The sequence below is a fragment of the Bubalus kerabau genome, chromosome 15 (assembly GCF_029407905.1).
Source record: "Bubalus kerabau isolate K-KA32 ecotype Philippines breed swamp buffalo chromosome 15, PCC_UOA_SB_1v2, whole genome shotgun sequence".
NCBI lineage: Eukaryota > Metazoa > Chordata > Mammalia > Artiodactyla > Bovidae > Bubalus > Bubalus kerabau.
In genome coordinates, this window is record NC_073638.1 from 14,341,080 (window position 1) to 14,366,933 (window position 25,854).

Below are 25,854 nucleotides of genomic sequence, written 5' to 3' on the forward strand. Positions count from 1 at the left end.
GTGGTATTTTGAACATTCTTTTGCTTTGCCTTTTTTTTGGGATTGAAATGAAAACTGACCTTTTCCTTTCCTTTCCTATAGCCACTGCTGACTTTTCCAGATTTGCTGGCATATTTAGTGCAGCACTTTCACAGCATCATCTTCTGGGATTTGAAATAGCTTAGGTAGAATTCCATCACCTCCACTAGCTTTGTTCATAGTGATGCTTCCTAAGGCCCACTCGACTTCACTTTCCAGGATGGCTGACTCTACTTAAGTGATCACACCATTGTGGTTATTTGAGTCATTAAGATCTTTTTTGTACAGTTCTTCTGTGTATTCTTGCTACCTATTCTTAATATCTTCTGCTTCTGTTGAAGAGAAGAGATCTCTGGTCTTTCCCATTCTGTTGTTTTCCTCTCTTTCTTTGCAGTGATCACTGAGGAAGGCTGTTTTATCTCTCCTTGCTATTCTTTGGAAGTCTGCATTCAGATGGGTATATCTTTCCTTTTCTCCTTTGCCTTTAGCTTCTCCTTTTCTCAGCTATTTGTAAGGCCTCCTCAGACAACCGTTTTGCTTTTTTGCATTTCTTTCCTTGGGGATGGTCTTCATCACTGCCTCCTGTACAGAGTCACAAACCTCTGTCCATAGGTTTTCAGGCACTCTGTCTATCAGATCTAATCCCTTGAATCTATTTGTCATTTCACTGTATAATCATAAGGAATTTGATTTAGGTCATGGCTGTATGGTCTAGTGGTTTTCTCCACTTTCTTCAATTTAAGTCTGAATTTGGCAATAAGGAGTTCATGATCTGATCCAAAGTAAGCTCCTGGTCTTGTTTTTGCTGATTGTATAGAGCTTCTTCATCTTTGGCTACAAAGAATATAATCAGTCTGTTCTTGGTATTGACCATGTGGTGATGTCAATGTGTAGAGTCTTCTCTTGTGTTGTTGGAAGAGGGTGTTTCCTTTAACCAGTGCATTCTTTTGGCAAAACTCTATTAGCCTTTGCCCTGCTTCATTTTGTACTCTAAAGTCAAATTTGCCTGTTACTCCAGGTAGGTTTTGACTTCCTACTTTTGCATTACAGTCCACTGTGGTGAAAAGGACATCTTTTTTGGGTGTTAGTTTCAGAAGGTCTTGTAGGTTTTTATAGACCTGTTCAACTTCAGCTTTTTCAGCTGCTGCTTCTTGCTGAAGCTAAAGTCCATGCCCCAACCATATGCCCCTGTAGTTGGGGCATAGACTTGGATTAGTGTGATATTGAATGGTTCGCCTTGGAAACAGATCATTCAGTCATTTTTGAGATTGTACCCAAGTACTTCATTTCAGACTCTCTTGTTGACTATGAGGGCTACTCCATTTCTTCTAGGCGACAGGGGAAGGTAGTTAAGGAAGGAGTTGGGTCTGGTGTGGGAAATCTGGGTACAGCCAGAGAAGAGCTACATCCTGCAGCCAGATGTACAGCAAAGTTTTGTATATAGGGTTTTATAATTGTTAATTTTTTTTGAAGAAATATGTGTGTTATGCAGTGAATCAATATAGACAGTTCAATATAGAAAATTGAATCAGTATAAACAGTACATCAATATAAACATAACCAATTACAAAGGTTTTGAAATGACTTATTGAATCAGTAAGAATAACAGGACTGATTTATTGTGGAAAATATACCTTCAGAATAAGTTTGAGGTGATTAAAAACCAGAGTTGGTCAGAAGAGAAGACAGTTTGGAGACTAAGTTAAAAAATATTTAGAGTGGAAATGGAGAAGACTGATTCTCATGACCAGTGGCAAGGAACAGGTGTGTCTGCTGCTGTTGCTGCTAAGTCACTTCAGTCGTGTCCGACTCTGTGCGACCCCATAGACGGCAGCCCACCAGGCTCCCCTGTCCCTGGGATTCTCCAGGCAAGAACACTGGAGTGGGTTGCCATTTCCTTCTCCAATGCATGAAAGTGAAAAGTGAAAGGGAAGTCGCTCAGTCGTGTCCAACTCTTCACGACCCCATGGACTGCAGCCTACTAGGCTCCTCCGTCCATGGGATTTTCCAGGCAAGAGTACTGGAGTGGGGTGCCATTGCCTTCTCTAACAGGTGTGTCTGGCTGGAGTGAAATGTAAACTTGAGCTAGGATTAGATATGGTGGAGCACCTTGGCACTCTGAATACTGTTAAGAGATTTAATTTGATTTGGAGGTAATTGGGTAGCAGTATATGCACTTTCATCATAATGCAAGAGCTAAATAATTGTTGGAGTGATGTTAGAAGAAAATCATTCTTATAGATTTGAATATTATATATTTAAAAGTGATGGGACTAACATCACTGAGAACATCCAGTTACAAGTTGATTCTGGCTTTTTTCATCCAACGTGTATTGAGCTAGAGTGAGACGTGAAAATGGGAAATAAAAATCATATTCAATGTGAAAGAAAGGAAGGGAATAAGAAAAAAAAAAATGTAAACTGTTTCTTAATGGACATGACTTCATGCAATTGAAATGGCTGTCAAATTGAAGTAAACAGTTTTGGGAAAGGTAGTTCTGTGGAAAACATAATAGGCAAAAGAGCGTTAATTTTTACTCAGATTTTTTCCAGAGAAAGGTTATTTTTGGTGACATAATTAGTTGTCTTCTGATAGTACTACCATGTCTCCTTTTTATTACTTTATAGAACACTTGAGCTTTTTAGTATAGAAAAAAGTTAATTTTATATTATCAGTTTCAAGTTGGATGTCTTTCACTTCTGAATCCATATTATCTAACATAATGTTTTCCAAAATATAATTTCTTATTTTATGAATATGAGGTCTTTAATTATAGTTCTTGCTGTCTCCTCCGCACCCTGACCCCTTATAAGCCTAAGGTATAGTCACTGAGGCACATTTGTATTCTGACTTGTAGGTCACAGCTGGAAGTAGTAATAATGAGAAGTGAAACAGCAACATTGCCATTATAATTTTTAAATTTATGCAGCTAATCTGACTTGGGGTGGGGTAGTTTCTGTGTAATAACATTTGTTGTAAATAATAGCAGTTAGTCACGTGGTGCTACTTTTTTTTAGACGCTTTACATATTTTGTTGTAAGCAAGTTGAGGAAACAATCTATGATGAAGCATCTTGGAATAGCAAACAACAAAAATGTCTGAGAAGAGGGGCTCATAGATGAGTAAATACAATAAAATTTTACAGGTATTGCAATAGAAATATGTACAGTGTACAGTGAAGGAAGAAGCAGGTATGTTTATAAGATGGATAGGGACAAACAGGGAAGTGTATGAAGGACATTACAGGCAAAGACAGCAGAGTCAGCAGCAAAGGTGCAGATGCATGAGATGGCTAAAGAACTTAGAGAGTCTGCATGCCATTCCCAGTGGGTTCAGTTGAGTTAAGCTATGGCTAGATATATGGAACAAAGGCCCGATCATGGAAGACTTTAGGTGTTGTGCTAAGGAGTTTGGGCGCGATTCTGTGGGCAGTGTATAGTCAGTTCAGTTCATTTCAGTCGCTCAGTCGTGTCCAACTCTTTGTGACCCCATGAATCGCAGCACGCCAGGCCTCCTTGTCCATCACCAACTCCCAGAGTTCACTCAAACTCACATCCATCGAGTCGGTGATGCCATCCAGCCATCTCATCCTCTGTCGTCCCCTTCTCCTCCTGCCCCCAATCCCTCCCAGCATCAGTCTTTTCCAATGAGTCAACTCTTAGCATGAGATGGCCAAAGTTTTGGAGTTTCAGCTTTAGCATCAGTCCTTCCAATGAACACCCAGGACCGATCTCCTTCAGAATGGACTGGTTGAATCTTCTTGCAGTCCAAGGGACTCTCAAGAGTCTTCTCCAACACCACAGTTCAAAAGCATCAATTCTTCGGCACTCAGCTTTCTTCACAGTCCAACTCTCGCATCCATACATGACCACTGGAAAAACCATAGCTTTTACTAGATAGACCTTTGTCGGGAAAGTAATGTCTCTGCTTTTGAATATGCTGTCTAGGTTGGTCATAACTTTCCTTCCAAGGAGTAAGCATCCTTTAATTTCATGGCTGCAGTCACCATCTGCAGTGATTTTGGAACTCCCAAAAATAAAGTCTGTCACTGTTTCCACTGTTTCACCATCTATTTCCCATGAAGTGATGGGACCAGATGCCGTGATCTTAGTTTTCTGAATGTTGAGTTTTAAGCCAACTTTTTCACTCTCCACTTTCACTTTCATCAAGAGGCTTTTGAGTTCCTCTTCACTTTCTGCCATAAGGATGGTGTCATCTGCATATCTGAGGTTATTGATATTTCTCCCAGCAATCTTGATTCCAGCTTGTGCTTCTTCCAGCCCATCATTTCTCATGATAAGTTAAATAAGCAGGGTGACAATATACAGCCTTGACGTACTCCTTTGAAGGTTTAAGGAGGGAATGCAAGTCAGAAGCGCAGTGGGATATCACTTCATACCTGTTGTTGTTCAGTTGCTGTTCAGTCACTCAGTCGTGTCCCACTCTTTGAGACCCTGTGGACTGCAGCACTCCAGGCTGCCCTGTCCTTCATACCTGTTAGAATGGCAATTATCAAAAAGACAGAAAATCGTGAATGCTGGTCAGGATGTGGATAAAAGGGAACCCTGGTAGACTGTTGGTTGGAATATAAATTGGTGCAGCCACTATGGAAAAAGGACGGAGGTTCCTCCAAAAATTAAGCATAGAACTACCGTGTGATGTAGCAGTTTTGACTTCTGGATATTTTTCTGAGAAAAATAAAAACACTAACTTGAAAGGGTATTTGCACTCCCACGTTAACTGCAGCATTATTTACAGTAACTAAGACATGGAAGCAACCTAAAGGTCCATTGATGGGTGAATGGATAAAGAAAATGTGCTACACACACACACACACACACACACACACACACACACGGATATACACACACAGAGAGACACAGTGGGTGGTATTTAACCATAAAAAGAAGAAAATACTGCCATTTGCAACAGCATGGGTGGATCTTGAGGGCATTATGTAAGTGAAATATGTCAGAGAAAGACAAATACTATATGATGTCACAAATACATGTGGAATCTGAAAAACAAAAACCAAACTCATAGGTACAGAGCGCAGATTGGTGGTTGCCAGAGGCAGGTGATTTGGGTTGGGAGGAATGAGTGAAATGGGTAAAGGTGGTCAAAATACATTCTTCTGGTTATGAAATAAACAAGTTGTGGGGATGTGATGTATACCATGGTGACTATAGTTAATAATAATGTTTAGTTGAGAGTTGCTAAGAGAGTTGATTTTAAAAGTTCTCATCAGAAGAAACAAATTGTTAATATATGTGGTGATGGATGTTAATGAGATTTTCTATGATTACTGCACAGTATATACAAATATTGAATCATTAGGCTGTACACCTGAAACTAATGTTATGTATCTATTATATGTCAGTTTTTTTAAAAAAGTCTTAAGCAGAGGAATGATAGGATCAGATCTGTTTTTGAAAGATCACTTTGGTATTAGTTTGGAATGATGTATTGAATGAGTAGTTGAGGGAAAAGGTGTTGCGCTAAGACAGTAAAAATTAGGATATTAAAAAGGATACATTCAAGAGATGGTAGGGAGGTGGACTCTATAGAACTTTGGATTGGTTGGATGTGATTGGTTTGGGAAAAAATGGTGATGGTTTAGAAAGCTCACTTGGGAAGTGGGAGTATTGCTGAGCACTGCCTGGGGTCTAGCTAATGTTTCTAACGGTGAGTTTAAAATGGCCCCAATGTGAGGATTTACTCCATTAGCACAGAAGAAGGTAGATAGTTATATTGATCTGAATTTAGGGATTAGCAGGGCAGGGGTGGTCAGTGGATAGAAACAGGACACTGAGTGTTTTTTGAAAGAGAATGTAAACTGTTACACTGGGTATTTGAGGTTGGATGGAGAAGGAGGTGAAGTGGGGGAGAGAGAACAATAAGCATGAAGAATAAGGACAAACGGAGAAGTTGAGGGATGAGTTGTCACCACTGGATTGAAGATTCAATGAAGGGAAAGTTAAGAAAGTGAGATGTTTGGAAAGCATAGCGTCTGTGGTCAGATACTGGTTTCCTTGAGTTTTCAATGACAAAGACTGGGTAGTTTCCAGAAATGGTCAAGTGCGATATGTGCTGCAGAAGCACATTGCTTAGTTAGGGATGTAGATGAAGAATGTAGGAAGTGAGGAATTTTGAGCTAGATGGTTGCTGGTTTGTCCCTGTGAACATTAAAATTCCCGCCATGAAGGCAGTTTTGGAGTAGAAAGAAGCTTTAAGAGGAGAAAGTGAGCCAGATTAGTAGAAGTCTTCACTAATGTGAGAAGCAGTGATTAAAAGGTGAATGGGTGATACAGAGGTTGTATGCCCAAATACCAAGCACCTCGGAGGAAGAAGGCTTTTATATATGGAGATGGAAAAGGAACACTAGTGTGAAAGCATGAGACAGGAGCTGGGGGAATGCTGGCTTCACCTTTGGATTTTGTTAGATGTTGGATAAGAGTCTTCTGTAGAAAAGGCTGCAGGGAAGTGGGCTCCTGGAAGGAGATCTCAGCTGAAGCAAAGAGGTGGAGGGGAGAGTTTGGTTGAAGATAGAAGAGAATTTATTCCATATGGCGTAAAAAGTCCAGTGTAAAGGAGAAGTTAGCTGAAGGAAGACTTGGGCAGGGAAAATGGACAGAGGAAATACAGAGTCGGACTTGAAGGTCTGGCATTTTTGAAGAGGTTCAGGATGACAAGGATAATAAGAATGTTTGGATTGAAGTTTGTGTGGTGAAGTTTATGGGCCTAGGAAAACTGAGGACCAAAGCGGCATTGGTTACTTAGTAAGATTGTTGTTGTTTAGTCGCTGAGTCATGTCTGACTCTCTGCGACCCCATGGACTGTAGCCCACCAGGCTCCTCTGTCCATGGGATTCTCTAGGCAAGAAAACTGAAGTGGGTTGCCATTTCCTTCTCCAGACTTAATGAGATTAGCAGACTGTAGTCTTTGGTCAGAATTCAGATGTCTTGCCAATTCTTATTCTCTAGCAGTTTATCTTTTAAAGAGAGGAAGCAGTGTAACTAAAGAGCTCTAGTCTAAAGATTTAAATGCCATTATAGAGTATAGGATTTGGGTATCCTGGTGGCTCAGAGGTTAAAGCGACTTCACTTCACTTCATAGAATATAGGCAGAAGTATAGATGATTGGGTTTTATTCCACTGGATGACCTGGGAAGACTTCTTGGAAAAACCGGCCTTTTAACTGGGTCTTAAAGAGTAAGTAACAATAGGATGTTAATAAATAGAAAGAGAATTAGCTCAGTCATGTTCAACTCTTCGCGACCCCATAGACTGTAGCCTGCCATGCTCCTCTGTCCATGGAATTTTCCAGGCAAGAAGACTGGAGTGGGTTGCCATTTCCTTCTTCAGGAGACCTTCCTGACCCAAGGATTGAACCCGGGGCTCCCACACTGCAGGCAGACTCTTTACTGTCTGAGCAGCCAGGGAAGATAAATGGGCATTCTGTTTTGGAGTTGCATGAGCAATGGTATGAATTCAGGGAAATACAAAGCTTATTTATGGAACAGTTCATAAAAGGTAAACATAGAGGGCTTGACTTCAAGATGAACAGTGGAGAAATTGAAAAGAACAGTGGAAATGAAGTAGCCTAGTAGCCATGGTGATCAGAATCATATACAAAGCCCATATGACAGGGAAAAATAACTATTGAAAATAGAGCTCTGCATTCTGTAGCCACCTTCAGTCTTGAGTAGCCAGTTCATGTTTATACCAGAGCTTTCAGCAGTTGTGGTGGTGGTGGTAGTGGTATGTGTATTTGTGTTTGCTATAATCACAAGAACAATACTAAGATATAGTCACACGTGTGTCCCCTCCAGCCCCTTAAATTTCACGGGCCACAATTTTGTCACATTGTCTCCTAGACACAAAAGAACCAAAAACAAGCATGTCATCTTGGGCTCATCGTAACTGTCCTCATGCAGATCAGGAAAGAAAGGACTGTGTATATATATGGAGTAGGCAGCAAACAATATTTGTCAGAGTACTGTGCCTAAATTTTTATTGTTTTCCTTGTTATTTTAATGTTATGTTTAGTGTTATTTTAATTAATCCTAAATTGGTACAGAAAAAAAGAAATCATTCTCAGCCTATCAATTTCTCTTTCCTTACACTATAAAGCTAGATAATAGAATTCTTATGACTGTTCCCTTGTCATATTATAGTTTCTTGGACACAAAAACAATTAACCACAATTATACTTTGAAATAAAGAGATGTTTGTATTTGAAAAACATTTTTTTGAAGTGTTCCCAGTGGAATGGCATTTTCATTCATTTAAATGAAGTGATTATTTTGAGGGAGATGATTTTCACATTGTATAAATACATAAAAACGTAGATAGCATGATTTTATACATGGAACATTGTAAAAAACTGTACAAAAAGCTAAAACATTCAGGAAAGTAGCAGGATACAAAATCAACATGCAGAAGTCAGTTGTTTCTATATACTAATAATGCATTTTCCAAAAAAGACATTAAGGAAACAAATTAATTTAATAGCAAAAAAAAAAAAAAAATACAATACTAAGGAATAAAACTATCTAAGGAAGTTAAAGACCTGTATGAAGAAAACTACAAAATGATGATGGAAGGAATTGAAAAAGACACAAATCAATAGAAAGTTATCCTGTGTTAATGAATTGGTAAAATTAATCTTGTTAAAATGTCATTGTTGCCTAAAGTGATTTACAGATTCAATGCATGCTACATAAAAATTCTAATGACATTTTACACAGATAGAAAAAACAATCTTGAAGTCAGTATGGAACCATGAAAAACCCAAAATGGCTAATGCAGTCTTGAGCACAAAGAACAGAGCTGGAGGGATCACACTTCCTAACCTCAAGCTGTATTGCACGGCTGTGGTTATCAAAACAGTGGACAGCAGAACAGATCGGTAGAACTACACGTGTATACAGTCAATCTACCTTTGAAAACAGCACCAGGAATGAGCAGTGGGGAAATGATAGACTCTTCAATGATAGTGTTGGTGAAAATGGATATGCATATGCACAAGGGTGAAATTGGACCCTTATATTACATCACACACAGAAATCAACCAAAGTGGATTAAGCATTTAAAAGTAAGACCTCAATCTGTAAAACTCCCGGAGGAAAACATTGGGGAAAAGTTCTTTGGTACTGGTCTTGAGAATGGTTTCTCGGATTTGCCACCGGTAGAGGGCAGGTAACAAAAGCAAAAACAAACTATTAGGACTACATCAAAGTGACCCACAGAGTGAGAGAAAATGTTTTCAAATCCTATCTGATAAGGGGGGAAAACTTGTCTGATCAAAAGGGACAGATTTTCAGATATAAATTATATCTGGGTACCTAATATATAGCATAGTGACTGTAGTTTAATAATATTGTATACTTGAAATTGCCAAGATGGTAGATCTCAAATTGTCTCACTACAAAAAGAAAGATAACTGTGTGAGGTTATGGTGTCTCAATTAGCTTTATTGTGGTGATCATTTCATAGTGAATACATATATCAGAATGTCATGTTGTACACCTAAAATATATACAGTATTTTTAGTATCCAAACCTCAATAAAAATGAACTGACAGTTATTTGAAGGGAGATGATTTTCACATTGTAAACATAATTTATAGTCGCTACATGCAGGTATTATGGTGGACAAATTTTAAAACAAAAATGTGCTTTCTAAATATCACAACCCCAGGGTGGATTATTCCATCAGAATCTTGACTTTTTGTGTGAAGTAGGCTTTTAATATGTTGGGAGTGAAGCTTTAGAAAAATGTATTTCTTAGTCAGAACTTTAAGTTTCAGTTCAAAATGTTTGAGATTTTCCTACCATTGATTTTTCTTCCTTAAATAATTTTAAGTTTCTTCTACTGATAAAAGGAAATGATATAAATCATACAGTTTGTGGCATTGGTTTATTGTCACTGTATTTTTTAATTTAATAAAGATAATACACGTTAACTGTATACAAAGGCACTGAAGTAGATTTTATAGAAAGTAAAGACACAGTCGTCCTTCTTGGGACTTTGAAATTTTAATTGGTGAGACAACATTTACATACTTGAGAACAATAAACAGTAAAAGGCAGTATGTGATCAGGTATCCAAAGTTCTATAAGAATTTGAGAGAATAAAAGTATCGAGTGTGATTACTTAGTGTAATGGAAAAAATGGATATTTAACATAGGATATTTAACATATTTTAATTGTGTGTTAAAAAACACACAATTTGGTTGTGGGGAAAAGTTACAAGGTACAAGGACAGGCTTGTCTTTCCATGATTATCTTTTCCCCTTCTGCTCATTTAGCCTTGCCAAACTATTTGTAGTTTCTCAAGTGTTCTATGCTCTTTGATAATTCTATACTTTTAGTGTTTTTTGTTTGTTTTTGGAATTCCCTTGCTTGTTTGTCAGCCTGGCGATTTCCTATCTTTCAAGCCTCAGTTCAGATATCACCTGCTCTGTGATGTCTTCCCTGAACTTTCCTGGGTAGAGTTAGGTACTTTCTTTTCCTTTTTCCAGATTCATAATCATGGTGCTTCTCTGTCTCTCTGCTCTCTGTCCACCTAGGGGGTGTATGTGTGTGTATAGTTAGAGTTATCACATTGCGCTATTTATCTGTCTCTTCAACAAGCTTGTGAGCTTTATGAACATGAGAGCTTTGCCCTATTTATCTCCAAATCATAGTGCCTGGTGTAATGGTTTTTTGCACATTGGCCTGATAATTGAGTGATTAATTGGATGGTTAGATAAAAAGAAAGAATTAACCTGGAGTGTACTCATAAATACTGGGGAAGCCTGTCTAGAGGGAATGTGGATGGTAAGACTACTTAGCCCTATTCTTAGGAATAGAGCTTGCAATTTATCAGTATTTAGAGATAAGATTGAATAGGCAATATTGGACTGGTTGGCAGTAGAAGTTTTAATAAACAGTGGGGTTACAGTTAATAAAATTTCTGAATTTTTACCACGCCCATTTTTCAAATGTCCTGTGCTTTTGTATCTTGTAGTGCTTCCACTTCTCATTCAGAGAATTCAGTGCATACAAAATCAGCTTCTGTTGTCTCATCGGATTCCATATCAACTTCTGCAGAGAACTTTTCTCCTGATTTGAGGGTATGTATACTGTTCCTAAGTCCTAGTGAAGTATTTGCTATCAGCTGTTTGTGGCCACACTATCAATATAACCTTTAAGTAATTAGGCAGGAGACATTGATGGAGCATTCTCAAAGACCTGAATCTGTATGTAATATCCTAGAACAGGCTATTCTTACTTATCCATAAAAAAGAAAAAAAAAAATGTGTTTCATTTCTGAGTTTGATGTCTTCTAAGTTCTTTGCCAAAAGGTAATTAATGAATTCTGTAGTGGTATAAAAGATTTTCATGAATACTCCCATAATGCTTTACTCCCAGTCATAACTAATATTTATTGAGTGCCTACCATGTGCCAAATGTTGTTCTAAGTACTTTAGTGAAATATCTCTTAAAATACTTCCACCAATTCTGTAAGGTAGAAATTATTATTACCATCATTCTACAGATGCCAGTAACTCATAGAGAGATTAAATAACATGTCCAAGGTCTCATAGCTAATAAATCTTATTGTCAGTATTCCTGCTCATGTAGTCCAGTCCTGGAGCTAAGTCACTTAAATACTGTGCTGTTTGCTGCATAACTTATTGTAGTTTATAAGTCAGTCAGTTCAGTCACTCAGTCGTGACCAACTCTTTGCGACCCCAGGAACCGCAGCACGCCAGGCCTCCCTGTGCATCACCAACTCCTGGAGTTTACCCAAACCTATGTCCATCGAGTCGGTGATGCCATCCACCCATCTTATCCTCTGTTGTCCCTTTCTCCTCCTGCCCTCAATCTTTCCCAGCATCAGGGTCCTTTCCAATGAATCAGCTCTTTGCATGAGGTGGCCAAAGTATTGGAGTTTCAGCTTCAATATCAGTCCTTCCAAAGAACACCCAGGACTGATCTCCTTTAGGATGGGCTGGTTGGATCTCCTTGCAGTCCAAGGGACTCGCAAGAGTCTTCTCCAACACCACAGTTGCATTAAGGACCTCTAGGCCTCTTGATAATTTTGAAGTTTTTTGGCCTACTTCTGATCAGCTTTTATTAGTTAAAAACTATCATTTTAAACCTCATGTGACTGATAAAGAACTCATATTAGGAATGAGAGAAATACTGCTTTTATTTCTAGCCTATACTTAAATTATTGTTATATTCTACCTGCTATTTCTTGCCTAAAATATGTTAAACCATTTGTGTGTTCTTGTGAGAGTTAGTTTGTTTAAATTCCTTATGGTTACATTAAATTTGGTTAAATTCCTAGGCACACATGTGAAATGCAGTACATTGTAGGAAGCTGGAAGAAGGCCTTCATTGTCAGCTTCTCAGCATGCAGACCCCCTTTATTTCCGCAGGATGTTGTATGTACGTAGGAGTGGTTTACATTGGGAAAAGTAGGGGTCAAGGCAGAAGGAGAAAGGGAGGACAGAGGATGAGATGGTTGGAGGGCATCACTGACACAATGGACATGGGTTTGGGTGAACTCCGGGAGTTGGTGGTGGACAGGGAGGCTTGGCGTGCTGCAGTCCATGGGGTCGCAAAGAGTCATATGTGTGAGCGACTGAACTGAACTGAATGTTAAACTATATGTTAAATATTTTGATTTCTTATTGTGAGTAAAGTTTTAATTTTAGAACAGGTTTAGATATACAGAAAAATTGCAAAGATACTACAGGGTTCCCATGTGTGTGACATCCAGTTTCCCCTGTTATTAATATCTTATAATACATTAGTATGGTATATTTGTTAAAATTAATGAACCAATGTTGATACATTATTATTAAATAAAGTCAATGCTGTATTCTGATATCCTGAGTTTTTATCTAACGTCCTTCTTTGTGTTCCATGGTCCGTATCACAGTGTATTTGGTAGCTGTGTCTCTTTAGTCACTTCTTGGCTGTGATTTCAGACTTTCTTTTTGATGAGACTTACTTTCTTTTCTTTCTTTCTGGCACTAGTGGTAAAGAACCTGCCTGCCAATGCAGGACAGGTAAGAGACATGGATTTGATCCCTGGGTCAGGAAGATCCCCTGGACGAGGGCATGGCAACCCATTCCAGCATTCTTGCCTATGGACAGAGGAGCCTGGTGGGCTACAGTCCATGGGGTTGCACAGAGTTGAACGTGATTGAAGCGATTTAGCACGCATTCATGGTCAGATACTTTGTAGAATGTTTGATGTTTTACCCTTAATTAGATTGGGGCTATGTGTTAGACCACAGAGATGAAGAACCATTTTCATCACATCATATCAAAGGTGGTACGTACTATCAACATAGTTTGTCACTGTCCATGTTGACCTTAATCTCTTGGTTCAGGCAGTGATAGGTTCTGTCACTATAAAGTACTCTTTTTTCCCCCGCTTCTTACCCTTACAGTGTACTCTTTGAAAGGAAGTACCTATGCACAGTCCATGCTTAAGGAGCCCAGATAGAGTGGAACACTTTTTATTTCTTTTGCATGAGAGATTTGTCTTTTCTGCCTCATTTATTGAGTTATGCAGTTATTTATTTGTATCAGTGTAGACTCATGGATGTTTATTTTATATATATTACAACGCAGTATTACTTTGTTGCTAAACTTGTTTCAGTTTCAGATTGGGAGTTCTTTCAGTCAGATCTTGTGTCCCTTTGACATACTCCCATTATGGTGTTTTGTTGTTGTTTTTCTTGTCTGTTTTTTGTTTGGTCACCCTTACTTTTTGTCACTGTAAGATGCTCCCTGCTCATCCTGATGCTTCCTGCCTCAGGCCTGGAATCATCATCCATTTCTCAGGGGGCCAGTTTTCTTTTATTGGAAAATGGCATTTGAAAGCTAGATCTGGGCACCAGGCGTGCTCACTTTCTTTTTCTTCCCTCTCTCCTCCCCTCCCCCCTCTTTTTCATTCTTTCTGTTTAAGATTTATTTATTTATTTATTGGCTGTGGTGGATCGCCATTGCTGTACATGGGCTTTCTCTAGTTTTGGCTAGCAGGGGCTGCTTTTCCTTACAGGGGCTTCTCTTGTTGGGGCGCACAGGCGCTTGGCATGAGGGCTTCAGTAGCTGCGATGCCTGGGCTCAGTGGTGTGGCTCATGGGCTTAGTTGCTCCGTGGCATGGGGACCCTTCCCGGACCAGGGATGGAACCGGTGTCCCTTGCATTGCAAGCTGGATTCCTGGAGAAGCCTGTCGTTCTTTCTTTTAACAAAAAAAGGTAACAGCACTTTTTTTCTCCTTCTGAAGCAAAAGATCATTTGCGTACATCCTATTTGGAAATAATGAGAATCGTGATCACATATGCAAGTTTGTCTGGAGTAGTCTTATTTTATGCTATTGTCTCTTCAGGTGTAACAGTAGACACAAAAATGTCCTGAGTTATTGACTGTCTTAGCACTAGGATACTAAAGGAATCTGTTAAATTTATACATCAGCTCCACGAGTTTGGGATTATCCCCATTAGTGCCTTATTAGTTCAGTATCTTTCACAACTTAGTGGGGCCTTGAGAGAATTTTCATTAGAAAAATGAAGAGAGTTGTTAAATGTTATAGAAAGGAGTGTTAAATGTTATATTAAGGAGAAGATCATTTTGGACACCAAAGGTTAACCGTATTTACCATGGTAGGGTGCCTGAACGGCAGAGAAAAAAAGGAAATTAATATGTTTAGGCTGATTGTTTTCATGTTCCTTCATTTTAAAACATACCTTTGATAATTAGATATAATCTTTACTTGAATCACAGTCTTTTTATTTAGTTGTGGGAAGGAGATGAATGAGGAGCATCTAATATCATTTAAGAAATGAAGCCTGATTTCAAATGTATGCGTTGGGTGGAAGGAAGGATGTGCTTCTCAGAATTGAAAAAAATCCAGTGTGTTACCTGGATAAATATTTATACAAGCTTTGTCTCATCACAACAATCCTGTGAGACAGATATCATTATTCCATTTGACAGAGGGACATCCTGATACTCAGGACAGCTGAGTTAAATGATGTGCTTAAAGATACACAGCTCGGTGTTGCCATTTTATTTGGTTTTGGGTTGGTCATATTCCTGTGCAGCATGTTACCCAGAGAGACTGTGCTCCCGTGATTTTGCTGCTGAGTTTTTTCAAATGTGAGGTGTCTGTTAGTCACTCAGTCATGCCCGACTCTCTGTGACCCCGTGTATGGTAGCGCTACCACCAGGCTCCTCTGTCCACGGAATCCTCCAGGCACGAATACTGGAGTGCGTTGCCATTCCTTCTCCAGGGAATGTGAAGTGAGAAGTTCTTAATTCAAAGAAGTATCTTTAAGACATTTTTTGAGGTAGAAGTAGCAGTTTTCAGCATTCCTTAATAAATGAGAATTGCTTTTCTCCTTAATTCTAAAAGAGGGTTTTTCTAATAAAATCTGATTTCTCCTCTTTCTCAGTTTCATTAGTTGTTGATATTTTGCTTTTAGTATATATACCTTTAGCTGTAAAATGGTAGTGCTCTAGTTAATTATATGTGGAACTCACTGCAGAAAGCTATGTGTTTTTCTTTCACTGATCACAGTTCAGCTTTGTTTATGAGATGAGGGGCTTGGCCTGCAAATCGTCATTCACAGATGATGTGAAGTTGGTTAACCTCTGGGCTTTGAGTTCTCCGTATAGTGTCACTGTTTATCTCTGCTCTGAGCCTCAGCATTTTATAAGCTCCATTGATAACAGCTTTTAAATAGAAGTAGAAAGAACACAATGCATTGAAAAGCTAATACAGTTTCATTAAAAATATTAAATCAGATTGTATAGGTTTTCTGCTACAAGTACTATGAAGTGACTCTTCAAAGGATAGTGTTGTAATAGAGTAACACCTGTGAAAGCTTCTGTTAAGAAAACATGTAAAATATCATGTATGAAACGAGTTGCCAGTCCAGGTTCGATGCACGATACTGGATGCTTGGGGCTGGTGCACTGGGACGACCCAGAGGGATGGAATGGGGAGGGAGGAGGGAGGAGGGTTCAGGATGGGGAACACATGTATACCTGAGGCGGATTCATTTTGATATTTGGCAAAACTAATACAGTTATGTAAAGTTTAAAAAAAAAAAAAAAATTTCCTATTCAAAGAAGGTTGTTTGCTCCCGCATCAGTAAAGCAGAATCGAAAATCATCAGGGATAAGGGGTATTTACTCAGGTAGAATTCCGTTTGTGTTACTCTTTCACCTTGTAAGCGTAGTTTGTTCTGGAAAAAGTCATGCACAGATTTAATCCAGTAGATGTGTTTCTGAAAAGTTGAGCACAGTCTCAAGCTTGGTAAATTGAATCATGCTTCCTCAGTGATAATAATTGTAGTGTTTTCTGTTTGCTTTGTTTTTCACTTTGGCACTCGGCCTATTGAATTTCATTTAAAAAACTTAAAATCATTTCATATAAAAATTTTAATGATCAAATTATTTTAAAATAAGTTTTCCTTTTTAAAAAGCAAGCTTTCTTTAATACAACTATGTTCTTACTAAGAACATAGTTTTAGAGTTTGACAGAATTAAGAACCTAGGAAACTTGTGTTTGGTTGATTTATTTGTTCACCAAAGACTAAAATCTCATGAAATACAGAACTTTAAAATTCAAATGCACAGCTCTGTTTATTTATAGAATGTAATTTATATGGCCTTGGGCTTTAATTAAAGCGTATTCCTTGAATGGTGGTGATTAAAAGATAAAAGTCAGGCTATGCAGTATTCCCTTTCCTTTGTTGATGCCTGTGATATGGCACTTACAATGATGTTTGTCTGCAATTCAAAATCAAATTGTATTGATACTGTGTTCTGTGTTTTTTATCCCATTATTTTAGAAGTCCTCAGACATATAATCAGAATATGTATATGTGTTTATGTAGTTTATATATGTGTATATTTGAGATAAAAGTTGTAGTATTTTGGGTTTTGTTTATAACCATCTTTCCTTATCTTGAAATATTTAATGGGCTTAAATCAAGCAAATGTGATTATCCATTCAAAATTTGTGTTACATTATTAATATTTCTTTATGAACCAAAGGTTGAAGAAGGCAGTGGCACCCCACTCCAGTACTCTTGCCTGGAAAATCCCATGGACGGAGGAGCCTGGTAGGTAGGCTGCAGTCCATGTGGTCACTAAGAGTTGGATGTGACTGAGTGACTTCACTTTCACTTTTCCTTTCATACATTGGAGAAGGAAATGGCAGCCCACTCCAATGTTCTTGCCTGGAGAATCCCAGGGACGGGGGAGCCTGGTGGGCTGCCGTCTATGGGGTAGCACAGAGTCGGATACGACTGAAGCGACTTAGCAGCATGAACCAAAGGTCACAGATAATTGGATTATTTCTTCTAGAGTGCGTATGTGAATGTAGTATTGACACATTCTGTAAGTATGCAGGTCTAGTCAGAATGAGTTAAGGCTCATAGAGCAGATGCTAGGTAAATGTAGAACAGTTTCTGTTATGCATAGTTATTTTAATAGCCCGAGCAAAAATTGATTGAAGATAGCCCTTATTTGTGATTAACACCACCACCCCTCATACCAATGTTACCTCTTAACAGCCTACAAATTGAAAAGAACAACTTAGGCAAATAAAGGATATCCACTAAAAACTCCATTATAAGCCTCATCCTTAATGGAAGTACGTTAGAAGCCATTTCCTTTGAACTTAGAAACATGATGCTGGTTTCTGTCACTACTTCCAACATTATGCTAGAAGTCCTAGCCAGTAAAATAAGAAAAGGATAAATAATATCAGGGATGAAAAGAAGCAAAACTTTCATTATTTATTGATGATTGTTGATACAGAAGATTTAAGAAAAATCTATTATGTACACTTCTAGCACTGATGCTGGATATAAGATAATTTAACAAAAAAAATCATGCTTCTGTATTTCAGCAAAAATGTTTAGATAGTGTGATTTTTAAAACTATTCTAGTCACAAGAGCAACAAAATTACATCACTTGTCTAATAAAAGATATGTAACAACTTCATGGAGAAAATTATAAAACTTTATTAAAGAGCCTAAAACTATCTCAAATATATGAGTAGATAGAAAAGCTTGGGAATGTCAATTATTTTCAATATATCAGTTAACTCAGTGTCATTTCAAACAAAATTCAAGTTTATCCTGTAGAACTTGGCAAGCTGATCCTAAAATTTATATGGAAAGATAAAATGTCAAGATTACTAATAAGAAAAATGAAGCAGGAGGATTCATTTAGTTGAATATAAAGCTAAAGTAATTAGTACAGAAATAGATGAATGAAAAATAACAAAGTTCAAGAACAGATATTTATAGGAACTCTGTATTGGAGTTGGTATAATAGATCATTGGGGGAGGAATCAGCCATATCAGCCATATGGTTAGCCATATTGGAGAAGAAAAATTGAATTCTTAATTCAAACACAAAGATTGAATTCTTTAGACTTAACATTGAAAAATCAAAAATTTAAAATATCATGTCTTTATAACATGTCAGGAGAGAATTTTAAAATAAGACCCAAAGTATTAACCTTAAAAGAAAAGCTATAGAAGGCCCCCCTAGTGGTTCAGTGGTTAGGCATCCGCCTTGCAATGCAGGGGACTCGAGTTTGGTCTCTGGTCTGGGAACTGAGATCTCACATGCCGCGGAGCAACTCAGCCTGCGCGCCCCCGCTGCCGAGCCCGCGCGCCGCCACTGGAGAGTCTGTGAGCCGCGATCCCGAGCGCTGCAGCTAAGACCCAATGCAGCCAAATAAATACGTATTTTTTAAAAGATATAATATTGTGCTAAAATGGTAACGAACTTTTCCTATTTGATTGCTGTTCATCTTACCTCTATCAAATTAAGCTCTGCAAAGGCATTTCTCTAGTATGTAGAATAGTGCCTGAATCAATGTGACTTAAAATCTATTTCACACATGTGGCCAGTTGCAACCTAAAGCTCCTTGGGATGCTGGGAACATTCATCCTCCCGTTTGCTGTATTTAATTGTGATGGAAAAGGTTGAGGAGCATTCCTAATTGAAATTTGAAACCACCTGTTGGCTACATCTGGGAAACTAAAGAAGAAAATTTTGTGTTTTATTCATGGTTCCCAATGAAATCTATGCATTTAATGGCAACCCACTCCAATATTCTTGCCTGGAAAGTCCCATGGACAGAGAAGCCTGGTGGGCTACAGTCCATGGGATCACAGCTTAAAAACTAAATAGGATTCACTAACTCACTGCACTCTCTTGAAATTTCCTGAGTGCAGAGAAAGTATCCAGTAAGACCTGGCCTCAGCCAGCGTGAAGGTTAGAATCATGTAGTGGAAAAGGAGATAAGCAAATCAGTGATTATTGTGTGACAGGTACTATCCCAGAGGTATACCTTGGAAGCAGAAAGGGCAGAACATTGTAAAACAGTTTATAAGTAAATAAAGTTCTACTACATTTAAACATACTTAAAGTATTTGGAGGGTATTTACAAAAAATAAGAATTTAAAGAAAAATAAACTTTCTGGAAAGAAAAAGAGAATATACTATAAGATCTATACAGATAAGAATGTATCTGTTGTCCTTTCTTGTATCCTTAGAGCTTAGTATTTGGAATGTGGAAGGTACCCAGGAAAAGTGTTTTGACTAAATCAGTTGAAGAGAATGAGAACTATTCACTTATTTTCTTTTTTAACAAAATGTCGTTATCTTCTGAAGAATGCTCATTTCCCCTTACTTTCCATCCTCAGTAGTCCCCTAGTTCTTATGTCTGGTAGATTTGTCGTTGTCTACTGAAGCTAATGCACCATCAAAAAGCTCATCTTCCTTTGACATCACTTTCCATGTGTGATAGCCCGGTTTAAAAATTCTTCAAGGGATCCTTGTTGCTTACAGTGGTGAGTGCAGACTTCTGAGCCTTGTGTTCAGGGTTCTTTGTGTTTGGTCCCATCACAGCTGTCACACTGCATCTCCCACTGTCCCCAATGAGCCCACCTCTGTTGATAGGGATTCTTCAGATAGTCTCTCACCTGTTAGGCAGAATGTGCTCATCTCACTTCCTTTCATGCTCACTTGCTCACATATCTGGAGTGTACTCTGCTCTTCAGTGAAGCAAATGATGCTCAGTCTGTTAATCACAGACTCCCTGCCACCTCTGTGCCTTCTAGCCCATTATGATCTTTATTTTCTGATAGAAGATACTTAGATAAGTCAGAGAGATAGCAATGGTGAAAAGACTTTACAGAAATTATATGAGGTGAATTTGGAAGACACAGGCAGTCACTAATGTGCGCCTCCTTCATGGAAATCCCCTTGAAAATGTTTATGGTTGTCTCATTTCCATGCTTGATAAAGAAAAGACTTCAGACCATACCCTTATGATTTCCATTTTACTGAAACTTTTCTCTCCAGAGTTACCATTGGCTCTCCTTTCTAAAAGTTTGTTTTATAAGTTCTTTTATAATAACCTTGAGAGTTTTTTTTTTTTAATTATAAAAGCAATACAATGTAATAATAATTTGTGGGAAATAGAAACAGGATTAAGGAAAAAATAAAAATCACCAGTGCTTCTACTCTCACTATTACTCTTTGGTACACAAAAAAATCTTCCTTAAAAGTTCCTTAAAAGTATTTGATACCCCCCCTCAAAATCTTCCTTTAAAGTTCCTATGTAGAACTTTTGAGTATCGGAGTAAAAGCTCTTCAACTCTACTGACGATAAGTTTATGATGTCAGCAGTTGGCTAAGTTATAAGTAGAGTCTTGACTATTATACTGTTCAATGGTCTGTAGCCTATTTATTGGGTTTGTAATTATTTTGATGTGATTTGCAGATTATATTATGTATAATATTAATGTCATTAAGGCTTAAAATAATAAAAACTTTAAATGTGTTAAAAGTTTCAGTAAAAACAGCCAAATATAATAGAAATATATATAGAAATTATTAAAAAATTAGAAAGTGTGGAAAAACTGATGAACATAAAAGTATATTTAATACAGTCATGATGCAGCAGGGATAATAATGACTATATTCAGTAGATGGTAAAGAAATAAGGAAAACTCTGCCTAGAGGATATTTAATTAGGTGGTTGTTGTTCAGTTGCCCAATCGTGTCCGACTCTTTGCGACCCCATGGACTGCAGAATCAGCGTAGACAAGTAGAAAGTGAGAAACTCTAGGGGCTTCCCAGTCTTAGGTGGGTCTTCATAGTTTTGTGAGATTTACCAATAGGAGCCCTACCAAGTTCTTACAGTGAAGGCTTAGAAAAATTCTCTTTTGATACTGGCAGAGGGAGAGGAAAAACACTTATTTTGAAAATGTCCAGAACATTCTGTTTTTCCTAAACCTGCCCTCAAAAGAACCTGTTTTGCTAGCCTAGCCTGTGAGTTTTGTCAGAGCCTAACTGATCTGGGGGAAGGGAGATACCCAGTTCCAGCCTCCTCTAACCTTCCCCATGGGTGAAGAGAAATACAAACTGCAGCACCCTCTGGCCAGCCTGTCCTGTGTGGGGGTGGAGATGGGACAGAGTGAAAGTGTTAGTCCCTCAGTTGTGTCCGACTCTTGGTGACCCCATGAACGGTAACCAGCTAGACTCTTCAGTCCGTGGAATTTTCCAGGCAAGAATACAGGAGTGGCTTGCCATTTCCTCCTCCAGGGATCAAACCCGGGTCTTCTGCATTGCAGGCAAATTTTTTTTCACCGTCTGAGCCACAAGGAAAGAAGCACTTGTAAATGTCACAGTCTTGATAAAAGGCAGGGGACTAAGAGATTGAGACACAGGACTATGGGACATTTCTCCTCCCGCCTCCACACCTCACCAGCACTCTGCTGCTGCTTTTAAGTCACTTCAGTCGTGTCCGACTCTGTGTGACCCCACAGACAGCAGCTCACTAGGCTCCCCCGTCCCTGGGATTCTCCAGGCAAGAACACACCACCACTCTAGGAGCCTGTTTATCTCAGCTCTTCTTACCTGGTGCATTATGTTCAACTTTTAACAAAAAATTACAAGGCAAACTAAAAGCCAAAATTAATATGTAAGAATTAACAATTTTATATTTCTATTATAAAATAGATCAACAAAAGAAATTTATATTTCTATTATAGAAATACTTAAAAATCTCAGGGAGGGAAGGAGCCTGTTTGTAGCAAAAATTAAAAACATAAAATACCTAAGAATAAACTTAAGGTATAAGAAAAAACTATATGAAGAAGCTTTAAAACTCTGCTGAGTAATATTAAAGTATACTTAACTAAATGTAAAGTCATACCTTGATTTTTGATAGGCTCACTATTGTTCAGATTTTAATTCTTGCTTATTCTGTAAATAATACAGTTGACTTGACAAACTGATTCTCAAATTTGTAATGGCAAAACTCGAAGCAGTAGAAGTGTTTTTTGGTTGAAGGGATGGTTAAATAAATAAATTATTTACATGTTTACAATTCAATACTGTATAGTATTTGGAAAGAAGAAATGGATCTTCATGTGTGGACATGAAGATGTGGTTAAGATTGGTTAAAAAATTAAGGACAGAAGAGTATGTTTAAGTTTCTGATTGTTGGGAATTGTCAGGGGAGGGCTAGAAGAAGCTATGGATACATAAACAGGTGGTATTAATTAGAGATAGAGTAGAATGGAAACAAGAAGACATGTTTGGAGGTTGTTTGAACAGTTCCAAGTAAAAATGAATAAAGGGCATCACTAGGGTAATGACAATGCAGAGTAAAGAACAGGTCTGAAAAAATATTTATGTGGACATAATGTGTTAAAGCTGCCTGAGTGTTTCAGATTGAGGGAAAGAAGCCAAAAATTATGACTCCAGGTTTCAAAAGTGAAGAAAAGTGCAAGTGTTAGTCAGTCGGTCATGTCCAAGTCTGTGACCCCATGGACTGAATGTGTGGCCGCCAGGCTCCTCTGTCCATGGAACCGGGCAAGAACTCGGGAGTGGGGAGCCACTCCCTTCTCCAGGGTTGAAACCTGGTGGTGATTTACGGGTTTACTTCTTTCTGTCTGACTGTCCCTCCTTTGTGTACTTTGTTGTTCCTCTCTCCTCCTCTGGACAAGGTGACCCTAATATGTCCTTCATCACTTGCTCCCCGCCAAGTCCCACTCCTCTGCTGTTCCTTTTTCATGCCTTCAGCTTTCATGTCTTTGCTTCTGGTTGTGTTCTCTTTCTCAACCTCTGACCCATCGTATCACTTGCTGTACAGTTACAGTAGGATGCTTTTATGTCATGATCATAGTCTTAGCACAGTCATACATCTGTTCAGATGTGCTGCTGCTGTGAGGGGTATGTATGTCACCTTGGAAAAGTTGCCTAACTTCTGTAAGGGTCAATTATTACCTCCTTTATAAATGGGAATAAAATGCTACTTCTCTTTCAGGGTATTATGAGCACTAAATGAATAATCCTCTACAAGCAGTGCATTAACTAGGCCAGTTCAGGTGGTGGTTTCTGTGTATTAGGTGAAATGAAAATAATGAGATGTCTCCCTAGCTGTCTACATCTGTCTTGTTTGTGGTAGAAATTGTTACAAGCCGTCCTTTATTGGAAAGAACTGTTCTTTATCCTTAGTTTATATCCTTCTAACTTTCTGCTTTTAAAAGTCTCCTTTCTTTTATGAAATGATATTGCTAATAGATGGTAGTTGTTTTGATTAGTGTTCTCAGTTATTAAAAAAAAATAGTTGCAGCCCTACATTATTCCCCTCCCCAACCTGCACAGTTTTTTAAAATTTATATCTTGTATTAGTATGCTGCATTTGTTACAATTGATGAACCAATATTGACACATAATATTAATTAAAATCCATGGTTTACATGAGGGTTCACTCTTGGGTTGTATATTCTCTGGGTTTCAACAAATGTATAATGACATGTTTCTCCTGTTACTGTGTCAGGAAAAGTAGTTTCACTTCCCTGAGAGCACTCTTTACCCCACCTCCCTGTCCCTCCCCCGTCTCCCTGAACCCCTGGCTACCACTGATCTTCTCCCTGTCTCCATAGTTTTGCCTTTTCCAGAATGTCACATAGTTGCAATCATCCAGTACATAGCCAGATTGGCTTCTTAGCAATATGCCTTTATGATTCTTCCATGTCTTTTCAGGGCTTGATAGCTCATTTCTTCTCATCACTAACTAATCTTCCTTTGAATTGATATACCACAGTTAGTTTATCCATTTACTTACTGGAGGACTTTTCAGTTGCTTCCAAGTTTTAACAGTTATAGAACATCTTGCATTTTAAGATTTAAACTTGAAAATTTTTCTTCATATCAGGTATATTCATTCCTAGGGCTACTGTAACAGAATATGCAAACTGGGTGGCTTAAAACAATAGAATTTTATTCTCAGTTCTGGAGTATGTAATAAGAAAGATATATATATATATATATATTTATATATAGATCTTCATCTTTAGCTCTTAGAGCTCCTAAAACTTGTCTTATCACTTCTAAGTGATAAGAGCCAAAGAAGCATCTTTGGTTATAGTATTTGGCTTTTTAGTCTCTGGTTCCAGAGTGATAAAAGTAAAGAGCATCTTTTGTTATTCATAATATACCCTCTTGGGTCATACCTGAGTTTATGTTAATGAATAACTCTTGGAAAGCCCCTAAGGATGGGGCCTGGTTATCATGGGAACCCACCCTTGATTACTTTGGAACTTTCAGCCTCTTCCATCTCTGGGGAGGGGAAAGAGGCTGGAGGTTGAGTTGATCACTAATGGTCATAATTCAGTCGATCTAGTAATGAAGCCTCCATAAAGGTACCCTGACTGAGGGGTTTAGAGATCTTCCAGATTGGTGCACACTTTAAGGGTATGGAAATTTCAAGGTGTGGAAATCCCACACAGCCTTATACCACATACTGGTATCTAAGTGCTGTTCTTCATAAAAATCAGGCAAATGTAGGTGAGATGTTTCCCTGAGTTTTGTGAGCCATTTTAGTAAATTACTGAACTGAAGAAGAGCTTGTGGGAAACTTTGATATATGAACGTTTGGCCAGAAGTACAGATGACAGTCTAGGGTTTGGGATTGGTGCTTAAAGTGTAGGGGTGGTCTTGTGGAACTAAGCCCTTACAATGTGCGACCTGCACTAACCACTGGTGATAGTGTAGTAACTGAGTTGTAGGATACCCAGGTGGTATCCGCCAGGAACTGGAGATTTCCTTGGTATGGAAAAACCCACATACCTAGTGTCAGAAATGTTCAGAGAAAGGATAGAAAATTTTTATTTTTTTTTTTTCCGTTTAGGAGGCTCGTAATCTGAAATCAAGGTGTTGGGAGGGTGGTTACTTCTGAGGGCTCAGACGTTCTCAGAGCCCTCACAGTCTGTTCCATACCTCTTTTCTAGCTGCTGGGGAAGACCCATGATTCTTGGTTTTCCTTGGCTTGTAGATCCATCACACTAATCTCTGCCTCCATCTTCACATGACGTTATCCGTGTGTGTCTCTGTATTTTCATAGGGATGGCATCCTACATAGACGGTGGTCATACTGGTTTAGGGGTCCACCCTGTCCAGTATATCCTCATTGAACTAACTGCATCTGCACTGACCATATTTCCAAATAAGGCCACGTTCCCAGGTGCCATCAGTTAGTACCTCTCCCTATCTTTAAATAACCTGTAGCATGAAGTGATGCTTTCCAGCCTGCTCCTGTGTGCATACTCTCCCTTTTTTTGTCATTGTTGAATCATTGATGATGATGTAATATTATCCAGCTCTTACTAATCGTGGTTTCAGCTGAAAACCAAATTTTCCTTGGCAGTGTTATAAAAAAGGGCTTCCTTGTGCTTGAATTTGGATGTATTTTCAAATACATAACCAATAAGAT

At 38.4% G+C, this 25,854-nt stretch overlaps 1 protein-coding gene across 13 annotated transcripts in view; it reads left to right on the forward strand.

Annotated features, from left to right (window-relative positions):
• MTMR2 (myotubularin related protein 2) overlaps positions 1-25,854 on the forward strand; it is a 118,072-nt gene that overhangs the window by 30,036 nt on the left and 62,182 nt on the right. For 6 of the 13 annotated variants that reach the window (XM_055547723.1, XM_055547724.1, XM_055547725.1 and 3 more), the window contains 2 exons: positions 11,033-11,138; positions 12,362-12,462. In XM_055547723.1, the coding sequence (XP_055403698.1) occupies positions 12,454-12,462 (9 nt within the window). In that variant the 5' untranslated portion in view covers positions 11,033-11,138; positions 12,362-12,453. Of the gene's footprint in view, positions 1-11,032; positions 11,139-12,361; positions 12,463-17,095; positions 17,164-25,854 lie in introns of all 13 variants that reach the window. The other 7 variants (XR_008702770.1, XM_055547722.1, XM_055547731.1 and 4 more) reach the window with 2 other exon arrangements.